The sequence below is a fragment of the Calliphora vicina genome, chromosome 3, assembly GCF_958450345.1.
Source record: "Calliphora vicina chromosome 3, idCalVici1.1, whole genome shotgun sequence".
NCBI lineage: Eukaryota > Metazoa > Arthropoda > Insecta > Diptera > Calliphoridae > Calliphora > Calliphora vicina.
The window spans coordinates 16,075,052-16,102,277 of NC_088782.1; the positions used below are offsets into that span (position 1 = coordinate 16,075,052).

Here is a 27,226-nt window from a genome sequence, read left to right on the forward strand (position 1 = left end):
ATGTAACTAGCTGTCACCATAAATGATGGGTAGATCTGCTGGGATATTACAAGTCATTTTAACATATACGCGTGTCAATCGGAAGCCAATTGCCGCCTATGGTTAGTCTAAAGGAACAGCTCCTAGTATTATACCCAACCAGGGGGGTTACTCTCTATTGCGATGCGAAAGCAATTTCGATGCGAAAGGTAAATGCGTTAAGAATACACTCTGTATCGTCTACGCAAAAAGAAGCAATACTGGCACCACAAAATAAATAATAGCGAAGAATGACAAAATGAAATGCCAAAACTTGTAAATAAAAACATTTTAAACTAATTTTTTGTGCGATGCGAAAACGCAATAAAGGGTACCAATTGTACAATTTTTCTTTCGCCTCGCAATAGAGAGTAACCCCCCAGATACCAACTATCAGCTATAAAGTGATGGTCGAACAGTATGTTATTAATAGTAGGCTCATTATTAGGGAATACATGTAATAGTTACTCTGTAATTTGTAAACAACCCATCCATCGACTACATTCTTTAACAATTGTAAAGTGACTACACTTTAGATTACTTAGGGGCACTAAAGTGACAATTGATTTCACTTTAGATAACCTGGGATGTAAAGTATAAAGTAGCCAATTGACTTCTCTATGGACTACAAAGAGCACATACATACGTGTCAAATGGGTTAAAAATTTATAATAATGAAAATTACTGTTCTAAAGGGATACATTGACAACTTGTAAAACTGCTAGGTAGTTAACAGTGTGAAATTAGTCGTATATAACAGTAATGGAAACAAGAATGACTTGAAGGGCCAAATTTAAATTTAATTATTTACATAGTGTTTGCACGAGACTTTCTTTAATTTGTTTGACTGCCAAATACAACTAAGTTTTGAATACTTTTATAGTTGATAACTTTTTTGGCTATCAAATGTCTATTGACATACGATAGTGATGTGTCAAAGCACAGATTTTATTTTAATTAATCGATTAGTTTTGAAGATAACTAATCTTCGATTTTGGTTCAACCAACTGTTCCAAACAGTGTTACAAACTAAAGAGTGAGAAAAAATGTATACTTGTATTAAGTTAAATAAAATTTAAATCGTTCAATATAAAAATTCTCCAAAATACTTAGATTTATTCAAATATTGCACAAATTCATTAAACATTGAAATATTGGCCTATTACTTGGTATTTATAAATTTATCCACTTTTTCCGGAAATCCTCACATTCAAGATTTTAGCTTTTTGAGCGAGGTGATCCACTTTCGTTTAAAATCGGGCATGTCCTGGGATACCTTTCCTATGTTCTTTAATTTTTTTTTTTACAAGAGCCCAATACCTTTCCACAGGCCGAAGTTTTGGACAGTTGGGTGGATTTGCCTCCTGTGGTACAAAATTGACATTATAGGTTGAATACCATTCAAGGACCTTTTTTCCATAGTGGAATGATGCCAAAGCCGGCTAAAAATATAAAGACACTCTATGCTGTTTTAAGAAAGTTAAAAGCCGTTTTTGTAGACACTCCGTAATATATATTTCTGAACTTCAACCCTGTATTAGCTTTGGCACTGCGCCCAAAAGAATCAGAGCATTTAACTTTAGGAGCAGATTTTCTGATACAAGAGTTCGGTGCTCTTTGAAAGAGCGCCTGATTTTCTTTCTGATCCAGATTTTCTTTCAATGTTCAAGTCTGTTTAATGGCGTTGGAAGCAGTGTGACGAAGAACCTTCATATCTTTTGCTATTTTTTGGAAAGTCCATATTGGATTTTTTTTTGAAAAATTTTAAATATTTTTCACGTACTTTTTAATGATTTAGAAAAGATAATATCTGACATATTTTTAAAAACTAAAGTGATTAAAAAAATAATAATTTGTTGAATCAAGGATAAGTTTTTGTCTGGAATAGGTGGTCAATTCACAAGGTCTCTTATCATGTCATATTGTCATAATGTCCTAATATTTCACAATGGTTTTGATTGCTTTTCAAGCAAAAAATGTCCTAAAATAATACTACTCTGTAAGCTATGTTTATTGTGTTATCGTAACCAACCAGCAGAGACCTGCGCCGAATGCCTAAGAGTCGGTTAAGCCGACCCGCCGAGTCGTTATATATTATATAAGAGACCTTGTGAATTAACCAAGTGTGTATAAGTTTTTTCTGACTCACTCTTTGAGGTTTACTCTTTTCAACTGTAATAAACAATAAATGTAAATGACAATGACAATGAAAAAAGGCTGTCACTCTACATAAACCACATTAAAAAAATATAATTTATTTTTAATAATCTGTCAGATTTTTTATATACAAATATGAACACAATTTAATTGTTGCACAATATAAAAAAATATTGACAGTTTTTTGCGGGAGGTATGAATATGATTGATTAAACAACTAATATGAAAAATAAATTTAAAAAACATAAACGTTTTTAGGGAATTTCAAACGGGGGAAACTCTCGACAACTACTTTCAAGATTATTTAAATCTGAATACAAACTACGGCGTTCGTGATAGAATGAGTTATGGAATCGAAAAATAATTTGGAAATTACAATAAAATGTATTAAATTACTTGCTCGATATTGAATGTTATAATCTCATATAAGAAAAATAACGATAAATTTTACTCTATATTGAATGCGGTAAAGAAATGCCGTGTTAAATGCATGTAAAGCTTTTCATTCCTCAAATACATAGTTTTAAAGGCGTAGCATTATGATGCCTAACTATTAATTAATCTACGTCCCTGTTTAATAATTTTAAAAGTGATGAGCATAATACATTATTATAATTAATTATTTTTATTTATTCTTTTTTTCTTTGTTGAAATAACTGCATGTGTTTGATTAAAATTTGTATGCACACAATAAACAAATGTATGTAGAAATTTAAATAAAACCAAACAGTCTTTTGTGCCAGCATTTAAAAATGCAAAAAAAAAACATACATACACTCACACAAATAAATGTTTATCCTTTCTCACACACAGATACAAATAAATTAGACTGTGTGCACGCAGAGAAAAAACATGGTTGCAACATATGTAGTCGTAACATCATTGTTATACATAATAATCATAATATTTATGATCCATTGAAATCATATTATGATCCAAAGTAATGATAGTAACATTAAAAGTTATTTTTGGGAATACAAAATTTAATTGTAATAGGTCCTAGTTTTAATGTTTCTAAAGCTCCGTTAGATAATTCAGCCAAATGCTCCGTTATAATTCATGAAACTACTTGAAGATGGCACTGTGTATATTAGAGTGTCCCTTATAATTAAATTTTTTGAAATGTTGAAACGGTACCCGCTGAAAACATTCGTAATAACCTAAAATACCACCAAAAAATGTTTTAGCTTGTTCTAAGAAGGGCTCAGAAGGACTTTCGATTTAGTTTTGAGGTGCATTTACAAGGGGAAATTTTTAAATTTAAAATTTTTGCCATTAAATAATTACTTTTGCAATTTAATTAAAAAGAATCGAAATGTGTACGTAATTGTCGTTCTAATAAGATATAAAAGACAAAAATTGGTTAAAAAATGTTAAAGTTATTAAAAAAAAAATCGCCAGGCCATTAACGTGTCCCAGGCCACTAGAACAACAAATGTAGGAACAAAATTAACATATTTTGAGAAATATTAAAACAAAAGCTTATTCTTACTTAAAATATATCCATATTTACTTGTATATGAGTTTTTATCTTCATAGGATACAGTTAACCTATTCGCAGGTATAACCAAAAAAAACATATTTTTTTTAACGGCAGTTTCAAAACTCCAATTTAAAATTTTTAAAAATTTTGTTAAACAAATTTTAAAATTTTTTGATCATCACATGGGTATTTATTTACAACATAATAGGGAATAAAATTATGAAAAAGTATGACAATACCACCTTTAGTTTTTCCGTACCTGCGATTTAAATTTTGCGATTTTCGAGAAAACCTAATGTTGTTTCCATATTTTGGCGAATGAGCCGAATTTCCTTACTTTTATGATTTTTAAGTAAAAACTATTCAGAATATTATAGTCTAGGTCAATTTAAATATAGTCTGAATATTTAACTAAAATCGGAAAACGCTAAGCCTTAAATCTTGAGGGTCAAAGGTCAAATTATAAAATGAAGTCTAGTATTTACAATGACAGCACAAAAGTGGAAATTAACCCTTAAGAGCACTTGGCGTCAAAATGACTCCAACGTCTATTAAGGGTTAATTTAAATTTTAGTGTTTATACATAAATAGTAACGGCAAGTTGCAGTTAGTGCATTGTAGGCGCTGTTTGACTTATGTGTATTAAATGAGAGTGTCAGTTTAAATTTAAAAAAACAAAGAGTTGTTACAAATATTAAACAGCTGATCGCTTTTATTTGCAATTAAAAGAATACCGTTTTTATAAGGTAAAAACGTAACAATATAATATGGTTGAATATTTATCATTATTTATTTTGTTGGAAAAATAATTAAAATTCGGTGAACCATACCATCATATGTATAATTGCGATGAATAGAAAAATGTTTACAATAACAAAAAAATTGTTGAAATTAAATTGAAATAACAATTATTTGTGTACGACAACAATATAATGTTACAAGCAACACAGCATAGTTTTGGTAACCATGAGTTTTCTCTGCGTGTGATTAACATACGCAAATTAAATAGAAAGTAAATACATTATTGTATGCCGTATGTATGTATCTGAGAGTATTTTTATTTATATATGAGTGTGTGAAAATAATTCATAAATTTATTAACTGCTTATACATGGTTTTTATATACACACATGTCCTTATGCATATGTACATTAGGGTTGTTCTTTCTTACGGAATATTGTTGGGTTCTTGATTGACTGAAATATGAATTTGATAGACTTACACACAGCTTCTAACTGCGTTATTTAAAGTTTACCCAAAGACTGTAAATGATATTTAACGCAAAATAAAATTGAAATTATAAAAAAATTTACCTTTTTCTTTCCCCGATGGACTTTATCCTTGTTCAACAAAATTCCATTTCGGAAGAAAAATGAGGGCTTGATTCTGAAACACAACCGGAAAATAATTTTAAAATTTTTGTATGGAAAGCCATAGATAAATTTCCTATCAAAGACCTAACTCAGTTGTCAAAAACTAAAACAACACTCGTATATTTGACTATTTTGAGTTTTTTCTACAGTAGATTCTGCTCCATGTAATTCAATGTCATCGTACTTGACATTCGTACGACTATAGAGTGGAATAGATTTTGCAAAAATAAGAATGGAACATAAAGGCCAAAAATAATTTGGCCTTTATATTCCATTCAGAGGGTACAATATTTTTTTAAAAAAAATAATAAGTAGTTTCGAAATATTGTTGACCAAAATGACATAAAACTGAAGTAATTTTGAGGTACATGTAGAAATATGCGAAAATTGTTCCTTTACAATCCGTCATATTTAAATAAAAACAATCTTTGGATAATTTTTAAATAAATAAAATTCAATATCGTACGTGACATATCGTACAAGACAGATTTTTCTCTCATAGTAAAACAATATATATTCTGTAAATATATGTATACAAAAACAAGTAACAGAGCTAAATTCGGATGTGCCTTAACCTATATACCCTTTACCAGATTAAGCTACGTTTGCGCATACACCGTAATCGGCACCGAAAACGAAATTCCATACATTTGCTCCGAAAAAAAGTTCGTTTTAGAAATCGGCAACGAAAATTGGGAACAAAACGGCAACGTTTAATAACGAAAAACTGTCATTTGGGGCCGAAACGAAAACAACTTCAAGTAGGTTGTTTTCGGTGCTGTAGGATCGAAATTATTTTAATTATTTTTTTATTTCACATTTAAGGAAAATCATAATGAATAAGAAAAATAAATTTTCTTTATTGGAAGAGGAAAAAATAATAGATTTTTGTAATTTTATTTAATGTGCGACTTCCAAAATTAAAAAAATAATTTAGTTTCTGTTTTATGCCGCAACGCTCCCAACTGAAACGAAATAAAATTCAGAAACGAGACGGTGACGAACATCAACGTTTTTCAGTTTCAGTTTTCGATATTACGGTATATGCGGAAACCCAGCTTTATACTTCAAAATAAGAATTTTAAATATCTTTAGGTGAACCAAACATTTTTTTTCAGTCTTTTAAATTTTTTAAATTTTTTTTTTATTTTTTTTAAAAAAAAATTTTCTATTTGTTTTTTTATTTTTTTTAATATTTAGCGAAAAAAATCAGGTTAAAAAATATTTTTTCCGATTTTGACCCATTGTAGGTCCAACTTACTATGGTCTTATATACGTCGTTGCAAAGGTCTTTGAAATATCTATCATTATACATATTGTCTATATTAATGACTTAGTAATCCTGATATAGGTCAAAAATCTAGGTTGTCCTGGTTTATTTCCTCATATCTCAGCCATTTGTTGACCGATTTTAAATAGCAACCGATCCGGAAGAATTCCGGAGATATTGATTTATGAATCGTGTATTTAAGTTATTTGGGGGCTTTGGAAAGTTGATTTCAGCAGACAGACGGACAGACAGACGAACATGGCTTAATCGACTCCACTATCTATAAGGATCCTGAACCTATAAAGTATATATAGGGTCGGGAAATTATATTGTGGAAATTACAAACGGAATGACAAACTTATATATACCCTTCTCACGAAGTTGGTGGGTATAATAAATAGAAAATATATATCGTTAACTTAATATAGAAAGGCCTAACTCGTGTTTTTTTTTTTGTAAGCCAGATTCTCCGCTCATATAACATATTTAGCCAAATATCTCGACTTAAAAAAACACTAGTTAGAGCCTTTCTATATTAAGGAAAAGTATAGCCTAAAAAATAGCAATTAAATTAAATATAGTCAGTTTAAACTATTATTTTTGCCCTTAAAATGTTGTAATAAACTCTAAATACTTTCACATAGTAACATTTTAGTGTTTTCTCCTATTCAAAACATCTTTTCAAAAAAGATGTTTCAAATGTTTGTTTTTTCAGTCGTGATAATTTTTACTCTTTTCTCACCACTTAGGTTTTTGACAACTGAGTTAGGTTCTTGACAGGAGAGTCTCCGATCTATTGCTCTATGTTTCTCTATGTGAAAAACAGTCTACAATTATTTGAAAACTGTGTGATTTTCAAACAAAAATTTTAAAATTATTTTCTGGTCGTGTTTCTGAATTAGGTGCTGAATATTATAAATATTATAAAATTGCCAATTTCCCAAAAATGTAAAAAGTTTTTTTTGCTATTTCTTTTACAAAATTGTTGGGAAAATTGTTAAATCTCCAAATGTTTTCCGTGGTAAACTTGCCTCAAAGGTTAGAGCAGCTGCGTTAATGGTTCACATTGTCCGATTTTACTATATTTACGATATTATTATATGTAAGTTGCCATATTATTCCAACCCGAACTCCTTGAAATTCAACATATTTCCACAAACAAGAAAACATCCTTAATTTACATATATATGTGTATGTATATTTTCAAATCGCATGTCCTTATTCATATGTATGTGTGCGTACATATGTATGTCTGTCTGTTTTAGCTTGTTGAAATTTTTAATTTAATTACTCATATATCACAGCGTGCAAACAGAAAACACAAATTTATGACAATTTTGCCAGCATATTGCTGCTGCATGCAAGTCAGCAGAAAAAGTACAATTTTACACACACTGAGTTACACAATTACTAACCCTTTCATATGTAAATGGAGGCTGACAGAGTGATGCAAACATAGGTGTTATTTCAATGAATTGCGATAGAATTTAATAGGTAAATTTTTTATATACGAAATGTACAAAATTGCATAAAAATCTCTAATAAAATATTAATAGTTATTCTTTTATTCATAACTAGTTGACCGCCCCGGCTTCGCCCGGTAATCAACCCTGCCTGTTCTTATTTATTTGCAAATAAAATATCTATTTGCAAATAAATATTTTTTTTTCTTTACAAGCCATCTCCTGAAAATTTCGAACCGAATAATAAAAAAAATCAGCCAAATCGCTCCAGCCGTTATCACGTGATGACATTACAAACATGGACCATTTCATTTTTATATATATAGATGAAGGCAGGCTTATTAAAGAAATATTCTTTAGAAAACTTTGATAAAAAGAAAATTTGATTTTGTATGAAAGAGGATACAAAATAGAGTTATTTTAAAAATACCAATTTAAAATAACTCTATTTGTTGAAATAATCCTTTACCATCAAATTCATTCACTCAAATCGCACTCACATTCAAAAAACATGCTTATTAAGAAATTTATTTCTTTAGTATTTTTTTGTTTTAATTAATAATTGATATTTGTATTTTAAATACAATTTCTGTAGAACACACGCTTACACATGAGTAGTATTTATGTGGATGTGTGTGTGTAAATACCCAGCAGTTCATGGTGAGTGTCGCAAACTAGTGATTTTACCTATCACTAAGGGTGAAAACTGATAGCTGGTCAAAAGTAGTCAACACATTGGAGTCAGTTACCTTACTAGCTACCTAACTGGTTACCTCTTCACAACTAGTTATTTTTGTAGTGTAGTACAAAATAAACGTTTAAAGTTACTACCCTCTAGGTTACTTAGAGACACTAAAGTGGCAATTGACTTCAAGGTTACCTGGGATGTATAAAGTAACTAATTGCATTTTCTTGGCACTGCAAAGAGCACATACATGTCAAATTACCCAAAATATATAAATTGGAGTCAGCCAAGTGATCACACATTAGGGATACATTGACTACTTGCTTCACTGCTGGGTAATTTATATAATTGTTAGAGAGTGAGTGTGTTCGAGGGTATAATTGTTTCTATATCAAATATGTTTTTGCCTAACTACTGTTACAAAATATCAATTAAAGTTTTAATTAAAAACTTTTGTTATATTATTATTAAACAGCAGCATGCACATACTTACTCATTCCTCTCTCACGCTCTCTCACACTCTCACTTACTTAAATAAGTAGTAGCAGTGGAGTACATTTTAATTTGATATACGTACTTAATTAAATAATTAATTAGTTTATTATGTCATCATTGTTGTACCAGTAGTTGTTGTATTTAGTAACAAAAACTTGCATAATCACATACATTCGTAAGCACATGTTTTTATAAATGTTAATTTAATATATATGGGTATTTCCACAGTCACGAACGTGACATTCGTAGGCTTTTAAAGTGTACAAAAATAAAATAAAGAAATCCCAACAATTTTTTTTTATAGCCACCGTCAAAAAAGATTTTATCATTCCGTTTGTAACGCATCAAGATATTTGTCGCAGATCCCCATTAGTAGTTGTATACTGAGTCCTCATAAGATTCTAAGACGATCTAGATACATATATCCGTCCGTCTGTCTGTCTGTCTTTTTTGTTGTTGTTGGGCTGGAGGTGTGGAATATTCATAGATGCATTCAACCCGTATTGCAAAACATGCACGATTCGCAAATGCTCCTACATATTCTCCAATTTATTCCCATATTATGCTTGTCTCGACACCACGGACTTCCGTCCCATTTCTGCTTCTCTCAGTGTTAAGTTTATATGAGTAATGTATGTCTGTCTGTTTAAAACCCGATAGGGCCCAAATGGAATGAGCTAGCTGATTGAAATTTCTCCCAAATATTCTCTGTTGATAAGGTTTGATTGGTATTGAAAATGGGCAATATCGATCCATAATTACACCTAGTCCCCATACAATTGTCCCCCCGAATACTGTTTGAGCAGTCATAAATATGTTGATTATGCGGCAATCCTGATAAAAAATTGCAAAAATTTGTTCTAAGTACTCTGAAATTATACTGTAAAGTATAGCGAAAATCCCCATACAAGGTTTTTATTTTTTAATATAACATTAGAACAAATCTTATGTTTATGAAAATTTTTATTTCCAGTCATGATGGAGCTTTCTGTGAAAATGCCCATATGTATTTTTGAATGTCTATATGTTTATGTTAATATGTATATTATGTTGGCTCTCACTCATTTGCTGGCTTGTCTGAAGAAGTCATTAAGAATTGTTAATAATAAATAAAATAGTGAATATTATTACCAGTACTATTGGTTAAAGGAAGTACATATACACAAGCGTATACATTTATCATTAACAAACATTTATTAAATTTTGAACACAAGTCTGTTTAACTTCCGTTCTGGGGCTTTTTACAGACATCTAACCAAAGCACACAAAACAACAGAAACATTAACATTAACAATAATGTTATTGATAAAATGTGTTTTAACTATTGTACAATACTTTAGTAGATCAAATATTTAGAGCAGAAAAAGCCAAGATGAAATGCAAACATTTCTGCCACTGACAGTTACATTTATCATGATGGTGTCATAAACTTAAATTGTATTAAATTAATCACTTGTATAATTTAGCATGCTTTTAGGGGTTAAAATGTTTTTAAACACAGACATGCTTTTATTTAATACATATGTATTGTATTAAGTCAGCATATTTTCTTGCAATTAACTTGAATGTAACTAATTAATTAATTTAAATTGCATATATTGTATGTAATTTTAGGAAAACATGTTTATTATTTTCTCACATAAGTTTGTCTAGTATTAAAGAAAACAAGTAAGAGATAAAAAAAAATTTAAATATTTTTAGGTTTTCCAAAGAAAAACTTTGGAAAAAAAATTAATTTTTTTTCCAAAGTTTTTCTTTTAATTTTTTTGAAAAAAAATTTTGAATTGTTTTTTTAAATTTTAAAAAACTTTATTTTGTTTTCTCAATTTTTTGTGGAAATTACAAACGGAATGACAAACGAAAGTGAAGGGTATAAATATGTCCGTCTGTCCGTCTGTGTGTTGAAATCAACTTTCCGAAGCCCCCAAATAACTTATATACACGATTCATACATCAATATCTCCGAAATTCTTCCGGCTTGGTCGCTATTTAAAATCGAGAAAATCGGTCCACAAATGGCTGAGATATAAGGAAAAAACTAGGACAACCTCGATTTCTGACCTATATCTGGATTACTAAGTCATTAATATAGACAATATTGATATCTAATGATAGATATTTCAAAGACCTTTGCAATGACGTATATAAGACATACAATGGGTCAAAATCGGAAAAAAAATATTTTTTAACCCGAATTTTGTTTTCATCAAAAAATTTTTTTTTGTCATAAATTCTTTTTCCAAAAAAATTAATTAAAGAAATTTAAAAACAAAAATTTTGAAAAAACTTTTTGAAAAAAATTAAAAAACATTGGAAAAAAAAATTTTTAAACATTAAAAAAAAATTTTGATTTTGTTTAAATAAAAATATTTTAAAAAAAAATATTTTTTTGTATAATTTGGTGAAGGGTATATAAGATTCGGCACAGCCGAATATAGCTCTCTTACTTGTTTTTTGAAACATTTGTACAATATAAATTTATTCAAAGAATTGGACATTGTTAGCTATGACCTTTTCTCCCATCTTTCTGACAACATATGGATTAAGGCCAAGAACGAATCAAACCAATATCGGATACTCTGTTCCAAAGTGAAGCGTGTACTAGAGCGAGCGTTCTGCATCGATCGACACAAATAGTAGTCGAACGGTGCAAGGTTTAAATTATAAAGCGGGTGATTCAAACCTTCCGAACCACTTTATTCTAAATAGTTTTTAACAGGGGCCGAATTACCGCATTCGATGTCGAGTAAATTCGATCGTAATTTTCTTATTTGAGATTACGGCATTCGATATCGAGCATGAAATTTAGTACAATTTGTTATAATTACGATATCGAAATTATTTTTCGATACGATAGTTCATTTGATTACAAATGTGGTAATTCGATCCCAGATATTGCAACATGTGGCCGAGTGTTGTCATCATGGAATTCTACAGTTTCATGCCTGGCCTTATATTCTGGTAGTTTTGCGGCCAATTCTCGCTTCAAGCGAATCATTTTAGCAGTTCATAATATATAGGTCCATTTTGCTCCCCTTAGAGCCATGGATATTTGGCTTTGGTGTCTAATTGGCTGATTGGCCGCGCTTCACATATGATATTTTGCGCTTCGGGTTATCGTAATGGCAAAATTATTTTCTTTTATAGTGTCGTCTTGGCTTCAATTCGTATGGTACCCAATTTCACTGCTTTTGGCTGAATACTGGTGCTCACAAACTTTTTGAAATTTCTAATTGATTTTGCAAGCTCTTGTTGAGTTTGACAACAATCTTCCTGTTGTAATGCCCCCAAATCATGGTCTTCAAACACTTTTGGCTGGCCTGGGCGATCTTTGTCTTCCGTGTCAAAATCAACACTTTTGAACCGAACATACCATCTCTCGGACATTGAAATCGATAGAACACATTCTCAATAAGCTTTGCACTCAGCGGAACTTTTTTCAAATTAAAGAAATAAAGAAAAACTTCCCGTATATGAACCGATTTTGTCTTTTTGTATCGTCCACTCAATAAAACAATAGTGTATAAGCATATATAGTACACCATTATTTTTTTATTGCATAATAAGAATCTACATAACTGATTCTAAATGTGGTCAAAATTTGGTGAAATTCTACTTCCACAAAATGGGTTAAAAGATAAATTGAAATATTACAGATGTCTACTAACACAAAAATTGTAAACTCAATTATTTTGAAATGGCAAAAAAATCATACACTATTGTTTTATTAAAGGGACGGTATATTGTTCTCCAATTATAACTAAAAGCGAATATTTTTACAGAAACTGAAAACCCCAAGTTGGTTCTCAGTGCTTTGACATTAAAATCGAAAACCACAAATACACAAAGTCAAGAAAATCAACATCAATTTAGCAACTAAGTCTATATGTGTCACAATAAAAATAAATGTTTTATTAAATATATAATTACCTTAATAAATTAAGCTCATAATACATTAAGTAGCATTCAAAAAATGTTGTACTAAATTTCATAAAATATCATCAAATAATCGTAAATCTAAAAAATAAAAAACAAGAACAAAATAAACAAACTCGTAGCAGAATACAATTAATTTCAATTGATTATTATATCAAATTGTATTAAAAGTAATAAATACAAGAAAATGCTCTCCAATAAACGTAAAATTAAATGTTTATTGAATGTGAAAAGGACACAGGCGGTATACGACACACAAGGTTGAAGATGTAACAAATAAAGGTTAAAGTGTGATAGCTGTAAAGAGAAGAGAACACAGAAAATATATAGTACTTATGTAGCTAGATAAAAGGCATGTAAACGATAAGGAAATGATGATATGAAAAGGATGAAGATGATGCAGGATAAAGACGAAAAAACATGAAATAGATGAAAACAAACAAAATCAAATGAAAAATCAATGAATTTTCAATTAAATTGCAGGAACGTTGTTAAATGTACATTAGGGTGGTTATTGTATTTTGGATTTCCAATGATCTCAAGGTTTAAAATTTGCTTTACGTCATATAATAACCAAATGCTAAAAATTTGAGCAACAATGAAAATGCGTTATTCTCTAGTGTAATGCACTAAACTGTCAGTTATCAAACTATTTCAACAATTTACAACTTCTAGGAAATTCAGTTTTAATTTAGCTTCCTTATCAATGCACCCTCTGCACTAGGGTGGCCCTTAATAAACGAAAGTTGGATTTTGGTCATTCAATTTTTACAAAACCCCTTATAAATGCATCTCAAAACTTCAGAGGACTTGCGGCACGTCTTAACCCCAACCGATTTACCTAAAATTTTTTCAGGCTGACTTTTTTACTAATGTTCACCAAACTGGGGGGTGAGAATGACCAAAATCCAACTTTCGTTTATTGAGGGCCACCCTAGTGCAGAGGGTGCATTGATAAGGAAGCTAAATTATAGTGAGAATGACCAAAATCCAACTTTCCTTTATTAAGGGCCACCCTACTCTCCATTACAATTCATAACATAAATAACACTTACACATTTATCCAATGTCTGATTTGCCGCCGATAACAGCGACTTCAGCCACACAGCACTGGCAAGGATGAAACGTGTCTCTGCGAAACTCAAACGCATTTCATCAATCATCAGCAGTATTAAAAACATATCCCAGATGATGCCAAATACATACAGCAGAGCATAAGGATTTATAAGAACACCATGTTTATTTTCATGCTCCTCATCATTCCACTCCGCTACACCTTCTTGGTTACAACTTCGCACGGATGCAACAGTTCCAGCCGCACCATGACGTAATTCATGCTTGCCCAATAACATATCGACAGCCACAAAATACATGATAAATATTTGTGTTACACACTCGATAATGACAAATGTCAGGAAACAAACAATTTGCCAACAGTAGAGATGCAAAAACGTGCCACTCAATTTAAACATCTGCCAGTGCTGCTGCATAACCTGTTCCAGCTGATGGCACAAGTATTGCTGACGATATTGGTGATAGCCCGTACGATGATAGGTTAAACATTTTAATTGCTTTAAATTGTCGCGTAAATTGTGATTTAGTTGCTGAGTTATTAACGTCATCACCCAGCTGCCATAGAACAGCAAATTCAAGGTGGTCACCAAAATCAACTGACAATACTGGACATACAGCAAGGTGACGAGATACCACAAACGTTTACTGGCCTCATCATTAAGGATTAAGAAGATAATCCACAGCAATTGCAACATGATTGTTAAACATTTGGCCATAATATTCCAAATGACACGTTTATGCGAGCGATTATCATGATTAATATTCATTTGCAGAATGTCTCTTGATTCCAGCATCTTATTAACACAGTCCATAATGGCCCGGCGATAATGCATCTGCATATAGAGAGTGGCCAGGGCACAGAGCAGCATCATGCCATAGCGTATGTAACCCACATATGTAAGCAGTAGATTTTGTCGTAAAAACAGGATGCGTATGGCAAATGGCATAAATGCCAGGACAATGAGCACCAAGCAACCACTGTATAAACGTGTCTGCCAGGATTCTTTAGCACATTGACGCTGTGAATCGTAGCAAAAGCAGGCAATGCCAAGGAAACGGCTGACGAAGTAGATGGCATAAATAATCGTAAGAAATAATTTCGTTGCAAAATTAAAATCCTTGCGGAAAACGAAATATGTCATGTTATATTGATGGTTTATTTAAACAAACTGCCATACAACGGCAGTTTTTCACAATTAAGGCTTTTTATTAATGGGATTTTCTTTTCTCTCTCTCCCTTTTGCACTCTCTACCACCTTCTTCCGTTTCCTGTTTATCACACACAAACGAAACGTGCTTAAGTGGCCATTTTAATTTCGTCAAGTAAATGAATGAATGAATGAATGAATGAATGAATGTATAAATAAATATATAAATAGTTTAACAACTACAAATACATATAAACAATTAATTATTTCTAGTTTTTGTTTTTGTTGGTTTGTTAAAATACTATTTAATTTATAATGTTATAAATGTAGTATTTGTTTGTTTGTTTTATAATTTTTTTCACATTTAATTTCGTAATTGTCGCTGCTTAATTACTTCCACCAGTTGCTGGTGTTTTTGAGCTTTTGAGTGTTTTATTGTTGTTGTTCATTTTATTATAAACGGATTTAATGGTTGTTGTGCTAACAAGTTCCTGCAGTAGAATTAAAAACGCTGCACAGTGGAATCCATTATCCATCGTTATAAGAAATTGGTAATAAATTTGAATCTTCTAAACTACTGGTTCGATTGCAAAATGATGTACATATGTAGAAAATTACTCTTCCTTCTCTATCTCTCTGGCTTAACTTCCAAATGTAGAACTCTAATTATTTGATCTTGGTAGCGCTGCTTATCGTAAATGCTCTCTCTCTCTCTAAATAAAACACTTCTTCCAATTTATTCAAAAAACTCTATTTACATTTGATTTTCATTTTACTTAAATTAATAAACAATAATTCAAAATCCTCTAATAACTCTCACTCAGTGACTGATCTCCACAACTGAATAACAACTGAATAATTACTGACCATCATGTTCGTCTTTTATACTCGTGTTCCTGTTCCGTCCAGTCTCTATTCGTCTTATACCCAACCCATTGACCAATCTATTATCTCTGTCATGTCAACCTAGCCGATTGTCCTATCCCTTTCACCTGTCAAACACTGTATTCTGTCCCGTTCCTCATGTATGAACGAATTAAATTTGTGACCATCCAGTTAGAACAGAAGCTGTGATACAGGGTGTCAAAGTGTACCAACTCTGGTTAGGAAAACTTGCAAGTGGGAAGGTAAAGAAATTCCAGTTTATTTCACAAAGTTATCTCTTATAAAGGTTGTTTTTAAAGTCCGATAGAGGTTAACTGTCATACTGCGCTTACTTTTGGCATTTATGATCGTTATACTCTGGCAAATCGTCATAAAAAGATTGACGCTTCCAAATTTACTTTGAAAATCAGTCATTGATTCGAGCAACCTATAGACGACTTCGTAATTTTTATGGCGCAAATAATTGTCCATCTGGGCAAGGCATCCGTCAAACTGCGGATAGATTTCATACCACATAATCTCTAAATGATGCAATAACACCAACACGTCGAAGGAATGTGGGTACTGAAGATAATATCGCCGTTGTAAAGGAAAGTAAACAAGAACAATAAAATTTATCGATTCGTTGTCGGTCGCAGGAATTGGGATTCTTCTCGTCCAGTACGTGGGAAATTTTGCTCAAAAATCTTAGGCTTCGCCCAAATAACATACAACTGAGGCAGAAATTATATCGACGAGGCCATCTCTAGAGGTCTGCAGTTGAAATCTGAGCCGATGTTTTATCGCAAAATTGTGTTCAGCGATGTGGCTCATTTTAGATATTTCGATAAAATTTGGTACATATAATTTTTTCGGCCCAAGGACGAAGCCTATTGAAACTGGCTGAAATCGGTCAATTATTTCACCTAGCCCCCATACAAATGTCCTCTCCAAATTGGACTTTATCGGTCATAAATGTTTAATTTATATATGTATATACACAAATTTCGCTCCAAATAAGTTTTATATATACAAATAAAAATTCATGTCACCAAATTTTGTTACTATCGGTCCATAATTAGTCATAGCTCCCATATAGACCCGCTTCCGAAAATCACTTTAACGTGCTTAAATCACTTAAAAATTTTGGTATATACACAAAATTCAACATAAATAACTTTCATATAGACATAAATCTTACGACATAATATTATGGTGAACAGTCCATAATTGGTCATAGTTCCCATATAAGGCCCACTTCCGAAAATCACTCACGAATATAAATTATTGATATTTTAAAAGAAAAATATTTTTACTCATTTACTTGGTGTAGGGTATTATATGGTCGGGCTTGACCGACTATACGTTCTTACTTGTTTTTTTTGGATTAAAATTTACCCTATACTTTAAAAAATATTTCATTTGAAATTTTCGTTTTTAATTTGGCAAATATCTTAGGCAATTGTTGTCCAAATATTTCTATAAAAAAATACTTTTATTCCTAATAAATTCCTAATTCATATCTAAAAAGTTTTTTGGCAATATCTCAATCCGCCTAGTCATGAAAAATAATCAAAGTCAACATTTGTAAAAAATAAAAATTTGTCAAGAATGTATTATTATCAATGCGCCCAAATGTATGCTAACAAAATTACATGTACCAAATGTATACTAGAGTGACAATCAGTTGTATGGAACAAAATTTTTGTTCGAATTTTGAAGGGTTCCGTTCGGAATATTGTGACACTAGGTCTAAAAGTTAAGTGCTGGAAATTGGAGCCAAATCAGACTATGATTTCGGGATGCGCATCGAAGTCAAAGGTCAGATATATGCAAAATTTTACTATTTATATGAAATAAATTTGTAAAACTCCTTAACATTATGTATTATTTAACAGAAATATGTGGACTTATTTATACTAATGTAAATGAAAGTACTAATGAAAATGAAAGTTTTTTCTATCGACCCGACTGTGTGCTGTTTAATATGATTAAGGTTTTTCGATATTAATCTAATTATTTGTTTTATAATAAACGTTATTGTGTTTAAATATTTACATGTACTTTTGAATTAAGTCGTAATTGAGACTACAATGCAGCAAATAAATGTTTAGGAGAACAAAACCGAGCCACTTGGTTATAATATATAGAACAAATATAGCCAGCTTATTTGGTACCATTTATTAAAGGCTACTCATACCCTCATGTGCAATTTTCTTCAAAACTAATATTTTTTGCTTCCATTTCGACAATTCCAATCGTTATTTTTTTAAACACCGTGCTTCGACTTGTAAATCTGTGATTACCTTAAATATTTATATAAAACCATTTATGCAGCTGTAAATTATAAAATGTATTATACAGTTCACTAGGTGATTTTAATTATTATAAATTAAATATATTTCTTTTATTTTATATTTATTTAGTTAATTAAATATATTCTTTCGCACATTGTTGGTACAACATTGTTTATTTAAATGCATTACAATATAATAAATTATTATATTTATTTTTGTTAATATTTATTTACCTACATTCATGCAGTTTGTTTTTAATTTTCAAATTAAACACGTTTTCATTATTATAAATGGTAAATGCAAATACAATACAGCGATAATAAAAATCAACAACATTAATTTTAACGATTAAAATTAGTTGTTCCACTATAATCAGAATATTTAAGCAAATTTTAATTTTTTTCAAACTGAAGGGTTTCCAATATTTATTGTAATACATATTTGTTTTAAAAGCTTTCTTGTTCATTATTACTAGATTGCATTACAACTGGCTTTTTGTTCTGTAATTGAAAAACTTATAACAATTTTATTAGATGCATGCAAAATCTTTGCATTTTTAATGCTTCATAGTTAATGGAAAGTCTAATCTTTGCATAACTTGGCGTATGAGTAATATAAATTTGCGATATATAACTTATACGTCTTCAATAACTTTGCAAATTGATTTTACTTCGATTGAGTATTTATTTAGTAGTAGTAATCCATTGTAAATCGATATGCACAAATGAATATAAAGGCAGTTATTATGTTTTGTAACAAATTCTAGAAATATTTATCAGTTTCTCGGAATTTCGAAAATGATTAAAAGCTATTAAATACAATTGAGGGATTCAAACGGTCTCCTATTGTCCTAATGTCCTATAATATTTTTTTAGTTTAAACAAATTATTATTGGATTTCAAACAAAAAATTTATAAACTAATAAGACTTTTTGAACTATGTTTATTGGTTTGTCATAAAATAACTCCTTTTTTGTTTGCAGCACAACAAGAATTTGTTTATACTAAAAAAATATTTTAGGACATTATGACAATACGACCTAATAGGAGACCGTTTGAATTCCCAAAATGTTTTTATTAAAAATTGAATTTAGCAATGATATTTAAAAACCTTTAAAATATCTAATTTGCTTTACAAACAAATTCTACAATCTTTTTTCAGCACGTTTTGGAAAGAATTTTAGATAATTTAACCAGGTTTTAGCCATTTCTAAAATTCGAACTTCATTCGAAATTGATTTGAAACTTTTAAAATAATTAATTTCAATTAAAACTTCCTTGGCAGACTGATTTTCTCGACAATTTTCAATGATCTGGCAATTTCGAAAATTTGAACTTAATTTCGAAATATATTTAAAGACTCTAAATTAAAAAATTGTCTATTAAAAAATCACAGCAATCTTATTGCGATTCATTTTGGAATTAATTCTAGATAATTTTACCAGTTTCTAGTAATTTCGAAAATTCGAAATTGATTTCAAGCTTTTAAAATAATTAATTTTATTAACACTTCCTTGGCAGATGGATTTTACTACGTTTTTTTTTATAAAGTTATCGACAATTTGCCATGATCTGGCAATTTCGAAAATTTTATTAATGACTGTAAATTAAAAAATTACCTTTTAAAAAATCACAGACAATTTTATCAGTTTCTAGTAAATTCGAAAGCAATTCCAGATAATTTCACCAATTTCGAAAACATTTAAAGGCTGCCAAAATACCAAATTCCCTATTAAAACATCTCACCAAGCATGTTTTGGAAGGAATTCTGAGCAATTTTAACCAGTTGCTAGTTATTTCGAAAATTCGAACTTTAATTCGAAATTGATTTAAACCTATTAGAAACTATAATTTTATTAAAAATGCACATCGAATGACATTTTAGAATGTTTTATATGAAATTCTAGATAGTCTGACCAATTTCGAAAATTCGAACACTATTTTGAAAAGCTGAAAAGAATTCTGATAATATCGAAACTCCGAATTTAAATTCGAAATTCATTTTAAACTTCGAAAATATAAATTTTCATAAAAAATTCTTGTCAGTCTAATTTAACTTAGTTTTATATGAAATTAACGACAATTTGAAAATGTTGTTGAAATTTCGAAAATTTGTACTTAATTCCGAAAAAGATTTATGCTGCCAAAATATCAGATTTTCTTTAAAAGCTCTCCTATCATTTTTCATTAAACTTTGTAAAGAATTCTAAACAATTTAACTACTTTCTAGCAATTTCGAAAATTCGAAACTAAATATACCCAATTTCCCATACTTATTTTATTTCAGTAACTTTTGGAACAAAATTTTGACAATTTTACCAGTTTCTGGTAATTTCGAAAATTCGAACTGAAATTCGAAAATGTTTTGAAGCCATCAAAAACTATATTTTTTACATACACTTCAATAGAATTTCATAAATTTCAACAAAATTTAATAAATTCTAGATTATTTGAACAATTTCGAAAATTCGAATTAAATTTTGAAAATGTTTGGAAAATGCTAAAATACCAAATTTCCCACAAATAAACTTACTAATGTTATTTCAGTAAGTTTTGGAAAGAATTTTAGATAATTTTAACAGTTACTGGTAATTTCGAAAATTCTAACTGAAATTCGAAAAAGTTTTAAGCTGACAAAACTACATTTTTTACATTCATTTTAATAGAATTTGTTAAATTTCAATAGATTTTAATAAATTCTACATTATTTGATCAATTTCGAAAATTCGAACTCAATTTCGAAAATGTTTGGAAAATGCTAAAATACCAAATTTAACACAAATAAACTCACCAATGTTATTTCAGTAAGTTTTGAAAAGAATTTTTGACAAATTAACCAGTTTCTGGTAATTTCGAAAATTCGAACTGATATTCAAAAATGATTTGAAGCTACCAAAAACTATACTTATTACATACACTTCAATAAAATTTTATAAATTTCAAAATAGATTTAATGAATTCTAGACTATTTGAGTAATTTCGAAAATTCGAAATCAATTTCGAAAATGTTTCGAAAATTATAAAATACCAAATTTCCCAAAAAATAAACCACTAATGTTAATTTCAGTAAGTTTTGGAAAGAATTTTTGATAATTTTAACAGTTTCTGGTAATTTCGAAAATTCGAACTGAAATTCGAAAAAGTTTTAAGCTGCCAAAACTATATTTTTTACATACACTTCAATAGAATTTGTTAAATTTCAATAGATTTTAACGAATTCTACATTAATTGATCAATTTCAAAAATTCGAACTCAATTTCGAAAATGTTTGCAAAATGCTAAAATACCAAATTTCCCACAAATAAACTCACCAATGTTATTTCAGTAAGTTTTGGAAAGAATTTTTGACAATTTAACCAGTTTCTGGTAATTTCGAAAATAAGAACTGATATTCGAAAATGATTTAAAGCTATCAAAAATCTATAGTTTTTACATACACTTCAATAGAATTTGATAAATATCAATAAAATTTAATAAATTCTAGATTATTTGAACAATTTCGAAAATTTGAATTAAATTTCTAAAATGTTTGGAAAATGCAAAATACCATATTTAACAAAAAAAAACTCACTAATCTTATTGCAGTAAGTTTTGGAAAGAATTTTTAACAATTTTAACAGTTTCTGGTAATTTTGAAAATTTGATCTGAAATTCGAAAATATTTTAAAGCTGCCAAAAACAATAGTTTTTACATACATTTCAATCGATTTTAATAAATTTCAATAGAATTTAATAAATTCTAGAATATTCGAACAATTTCGAAAATGTTTGGAAAATGCCAAAATACCAAATTTAAGAAAAAAACTCACTAAACTTATTTCAGTATGTTTTTACAATTTAACCATTTTCTGGTAATTTCGAAAATTCGAACTGAAATTCGAAAATGTTTTAAGCTGCCAAAACTATATTTTTTACATACACTTCAATAGAATTTGTTAAATTTCAATAGAATTTAACAAATTCTACATTATTTGATCAATTTCGAAAATTCGAACTCAAATGCTAAAATAAAAAATTTCCCACAAATAAACTCACTAATGTTATTTCTATAAGTTTGGGAAAGAATTTTGACAATTTAACAGTTTCTGGTAATTTCGAAAATTCTAAAAAATTCGTCAGTCTTATTTCCGAAAAATTTTGGAAAGAATTGTAGCTAATTTTACCGTTCATAGCTATTTCGAATTTAAAAATAAATTTATTTAATAAAAATTCACTTCAATTGAATTTGATACAGTTTTTATAAAAAAATTCCAGCCAATTTCAAAATTCGAACTTAATTTCGAAAACTTTTTAAAACTGCATTTTATAGACTTAATATAAAATAACTCCCAAGTTTATTATTTACATTTATGTAGAAAAATATATGCGATTCTTTCAATTTAACCAAAGAACTTTTAAAAATTAAAAACCAGTAGAAATCATGAATTTTTTGTTGCAGAAACTAAATAAATTAGTTCAACTCACTTGATTTGCAACAAAAATGCCATTTATGCATGTGTATGTGTGTGTAATTTTTAGTTGGAACATGAAAACAATTTTACGAATCCAAACACAAAGAAAATAAACAAAAACTGTTAGATAAAAAGAAAACAAAAAATGTAAAGAGAAGAAGAAAAAAAATGCATTTGAACACAAATAAACACATCACAAACATTTGGGTCAATTCCTCCATGCCAATGATAAATTGAAAAATGGAATGAATATGTTGGAGCACAAACCATTTTGAACAGCGATTTGGTTAGAATTAATGTAAATGCATGCTACTTTACGGATGTTTTGAAGTGGAAAGTGTGGAAGCAGTGTTTTATAAATGTAAAGTTTTTAAGGAGTTTGCTAGAGAAAATTATTTTATCAATGTTAATATTGTTTTCATTTTCTTTTTAAACGTTAACAACATAATGAAAAACTTATTTTACCCATCAAACTAATTGTAGGGCTTCAAAACAACTCGAGATAAATATTGAAAAAATAATAAAACTAAAACAATATTGCTTATGTAGTAGATATAGAAACATGCAATTGTTACGTTTTAAAACTGTTATAGAAAAATAACTGGGATTTATTTCCTCTTTTTATATTTTATTTTATTTAGTTTAACATTCATAGAATTTAAAAACAATCGAATTGAAATGCATGGCAACATTTTAAATTATTTAGTAAAATTTATATTGTATTGAAACTGGCAAAAAAAATAGAAAAAAAAGAACATGAAATTGAAAACAATACAAAAGCTACCACTCTATCTAACGCATATACCCTGTTGGCCAAGTCTTCAAGACATCATCGATGATGCGTACAGGACAATGTTAAATCATAAATGATTTGTTGGCGACAGCCGGAGCAAATCACTGACGACTTTTTCGAACAAAGGGCACTTTTTTCGTGTCCGACAATATGAGCGACATTACAATGCATATTGTCGTTGACGATCAGATAAGTAACAATGTGGTTCAACTTGTCATCGACGAATATATAAACGAAATGTTTTCAACCTTGTCATTGACGACTGTTTAGCGACAGTATCCTTCCATAGTATCGTCGGTGACAGTATAGCGGAAACAACCATAACATGATCATCGACGACAAATTGGACGACAAAATACTCACCTTCTCACCAAATGATTTCTTTTTGAAATAATTTAAATATATTATGAGTTTTATATATTTTTTATTGATTTCAATATATGTAAATACATATGTATAGAAAAATTAATATAATTTATATATATAAATTAATATACATATATGTAATATATGTATGTATTTAAAAAATAATAGAAAAATTTATACATACTTATGTATAATAAAATAAAATTAATTTGAACATTTCATCAGGTTTTGTTTTTAATAAAAAAAGTTAAAAATAAATTCAGGTTTTATGGCAACTTATCATCATTTTCTTTATTATTCTCATTTTTCTTTCTAGAATTTGACCTATTTATAGTATTCTTAAAGCGATGAAACGATAAACGCAGATCTTTTATAAATTTATCATGGGTGTAGCCCTCTGATTTAGTTGATTCTGTAATAAAATTATTGTTATTATTCATAATATTAGAACTCTCTCAAATTAATTACCATAAATTGCGTTTAATATGTTGCAATATCTTTTTAGGGATTTTTTCCCCTTAACACCATCATAATTATAATTGCTTATTATGGATTTACTTAAAATTCGGTCAATATTTCTTAAATTTCCAGCAATTATTCGCTTCATTACAGCAATCTAAAAATGAGAAAATAAACTATAATATCTCTAAATAAATATAATAAATAATGAGATAAAAAATTTGACGCATGTAAAACGAATGTAAGCCTGATTTACACATGAAAATTTTAGTTGCACAAGTTTTTAATATTGTGGGATAGAAGGAGAAAGACATCTTTTTTCTCTCCTCTCTCTCTTCCACAAGCTTAAAAACTTGCGAAATTAAAATTGCCGTGTGTAAATCTGGACTATTTTCAATAGTACATGATTTACCAGAAGTAGTGAATTCTATAAGATAATGACTATGTTTTTTGCAGAAATACACTTACAATTTCGACCTTTGTGTCAGAGTTCAACTCCATTTCAAGTTTTTTTAAACCACTTTTCGTCTCAATTGGAAAAGTAGTCTGATATCCATTACATAAACTTAAATTGCGTCTCAACAACACATTATTTTCTGCAATTAATTTTACTATTTCGTCCTGGCGTTTTAGGACGAGTTCCATATTATATTTAAGCGAATTAATTTCTTCTACAATCTTATCCATGTTTTTAAAATATAGAATTGTTGAAAATATCTGCAAAAAAAAGTGTAACCAAATAAATTAAACACAGTTGTGCAAAACTGGTATAACAACAAATTGCTCTTTGTAAGGCAAACACATCATTTTGCACTTTATGGTATTATTATCTAATCTGAATTCTTCATCACCCTCCAAACATGCTACAATTGCAATTCCTAATTGTATTGAGGGAAATGGGAGACTATAAAAATTATCTGGATTTTTGATCGCTACACCATACAAATCATTATTTTCCATACGCGTAATCTTTACAATTTTACCTAGTTCTCCTGTTCCCTCGTCTTTTAACAAGCAAATGTTGTTAGGAGAGTAATAGCTCAAATAACAATTTGACCCATTTACTTGCAGTAGTTTACCTTTTCTTTTATTGCAACTAATATCCTTCGTTTTTACTTCTATTGCCTTTTCTTCAAAATTATTTTTAAGTTGTTGCAAAATTTTATTTGGTTTTTTCACGCATTTTTTAATATGTTGCATGAAATTTTCAAAATCATATGCAGTGAAACTAGTCACTAATCCCATTTCTTTTACACATTCACAAACATGTAACAAATTGTGTATATTATATGATAGATTTTTTTCACCATATATATTGGAATAAAAGGATACAAAATCCCGCAACAAAATCTCTGATGCTTCCATATTTTGTTCATAACTATATGGACAACAAAGTAGTCTATATGCGCAGTGAATTAAAAGAAAATGATAATAAATGTCATCATTAACAATATCTCTTAATATTATTATACCCGTATACAACAAAAATTGCCGAAACTCTGTAGCCTTCCATCTATCTAATTGGTCAATTGGTCGAGGAGCTCGACCAAATTCTTTTGGAATAAATCCAACGATGGATAGCAGACTATTTGTAGCAGAAACTCTTTCTGAAACTGTCATTTTTTTAATCATCATTTTGAGAATTTTTCGCATTAGGATCAATAGGAAATTGACTTACCATTTTGATACCAGCACTTTCTAAGTCAGTAAGGGTATTGCGAAACATTATCGAATGATGATCAGGGCAAGATCTATTTTTAAACATCTCATCTGTACGTGGATCCCCTGGAATACTGGAATATACATTTACATTTTGTACTCTTTTTCCAACTTGTAAACATTTGCTACAGCCGTGGAATGCATTGTGGCCCACGCACCCAGTAACAAAGGCCCGAGCTGGAGCATCACAAATAAATGCTCTTATACTAACAGAAACATTTCTGTTTTTAATGAGAAGTCCAGAAGAAGTTAACTCTTTTACTTCATAAATAAAATCGTGTAAAAATAAGTTGATATTCACTGGCTTCTTTTCTCCACAATAAATTCCAATAGGAAAAATGCATTTTACTTCAAAATTTACAATTTTCCCTAAAATTGGCCATAACTGTATGGAACTGCTTTTGTAAAGTGGCAATCCATCAATTCCGATATCCAATTTAATTGCATCGACGTCAATCGACGTTTGATTCAATTTTTCTAATTGGTTTTTTAAGCCGAAATGGTAATAATTACCTGGATTAACCGTTCTAACAATGAACGGAGTTTGTTTTTTCTTTAACAATTTTTTCGAAGTACTTGGAACGGTATACCGGCGGATAGAGAGGATTTATTTTGTGCATATGTATAGGTGACACTACACATAGAGAAATAACATGTAATGGTTAAGTAAACTGTTTTCGATAACTCGTTTGTTTTGCCTTGTTATTTGTACGTACGTATGTAATGTATGTATGTACGTACGTATGTATGTATGTATGTATGTATGTATGTATGTATGTATGTATGTATGTATGTATGTATGTATGTATGTATGTATGTATGTATGTATGTATGTATGTATGTATGTATGTATGTATGTATGTATGTATGTATGTATGTATGTATGTATGTATGTATGTATGTATGTATGTATGTATGTATGTATGTATGTATGTATGTATGTATGTATGTATGTATGTATGTATGTATGTATGTATGTATGTATGTATGTATGTATGTATGTATGTATGTATGTATGTATGTATGTATGTATGTATGTATGTATGTATGTATGTATGTATGTATGTATGTATGTATGTATGTATGTATGTATGTATGTATGTATGTATGTATGTATGTATGTATGTATGTATGTATGTATGTATGTATGTATGTATGTATGTATGTATGTATGTA

The 27,226-nt window shown here is 29.4% G+C and overlaps 2 protein-coding genes across 3 annotated transcripts in view; one reads left to right on the forward strand and one right to left on the reverse strand.

Moving 5' to 3' along the window:
• LOC135955773 (uncharacterized protein DDB_G0288805) overlaps positions 1-27,226 on the forward strand; it is a 137,480-nt gene that overhangs the window by 92,601 nt on the left and 17,653 nt on the right. The gene's annotated exons all lie outside the window — the stretch shown is intronic.
• LOC135953699 (putative gustatory receptor 77a) lies at positions 12,985-15,096 on the reverse strand. Its single transcript, XM_065503674.1, has 3 exons — positions 14,231-15,096; positions 13,936-14,170; positions 12,985-13,177 (listed from the first exon to the last, which is right to left on the reverse strand). The coding sequence occupies exons 1-3, from the start codon at positions 15,094-15,096 to the stop codon at positions 13,019-13,021; spliced, it is 1,260 nt and encodes a 419-aa protein (XP_065359746.1). The 3' UTR covers positions 12,985-13,018.

Excerpts from the sequence above, each read along its gene's own strand:
- LOC135953699 (XM_065503674.1), bottom strand. The coding sequence starts at position 15,096 with ATGACATATTTCGTTTTCCGCAAGGATTTTAATTTTGCAACGAAATTA. Across the intron at positions 14,171-14,230 it reads TATTTTGTGGCTGTCGATAT|TTGTAACCAAGAAGGTGTAG; the intron begins GTTATTGGGCAA and ends ATCCGTGCGAAG. Across the intron at positions 13,178-13,935 it reads ATCAGACATTGGATAAATGT|CTATCACACTTTAACCTTTA; the intron begins GTAAGTGTTATT and ends TTCTCTTTACAG.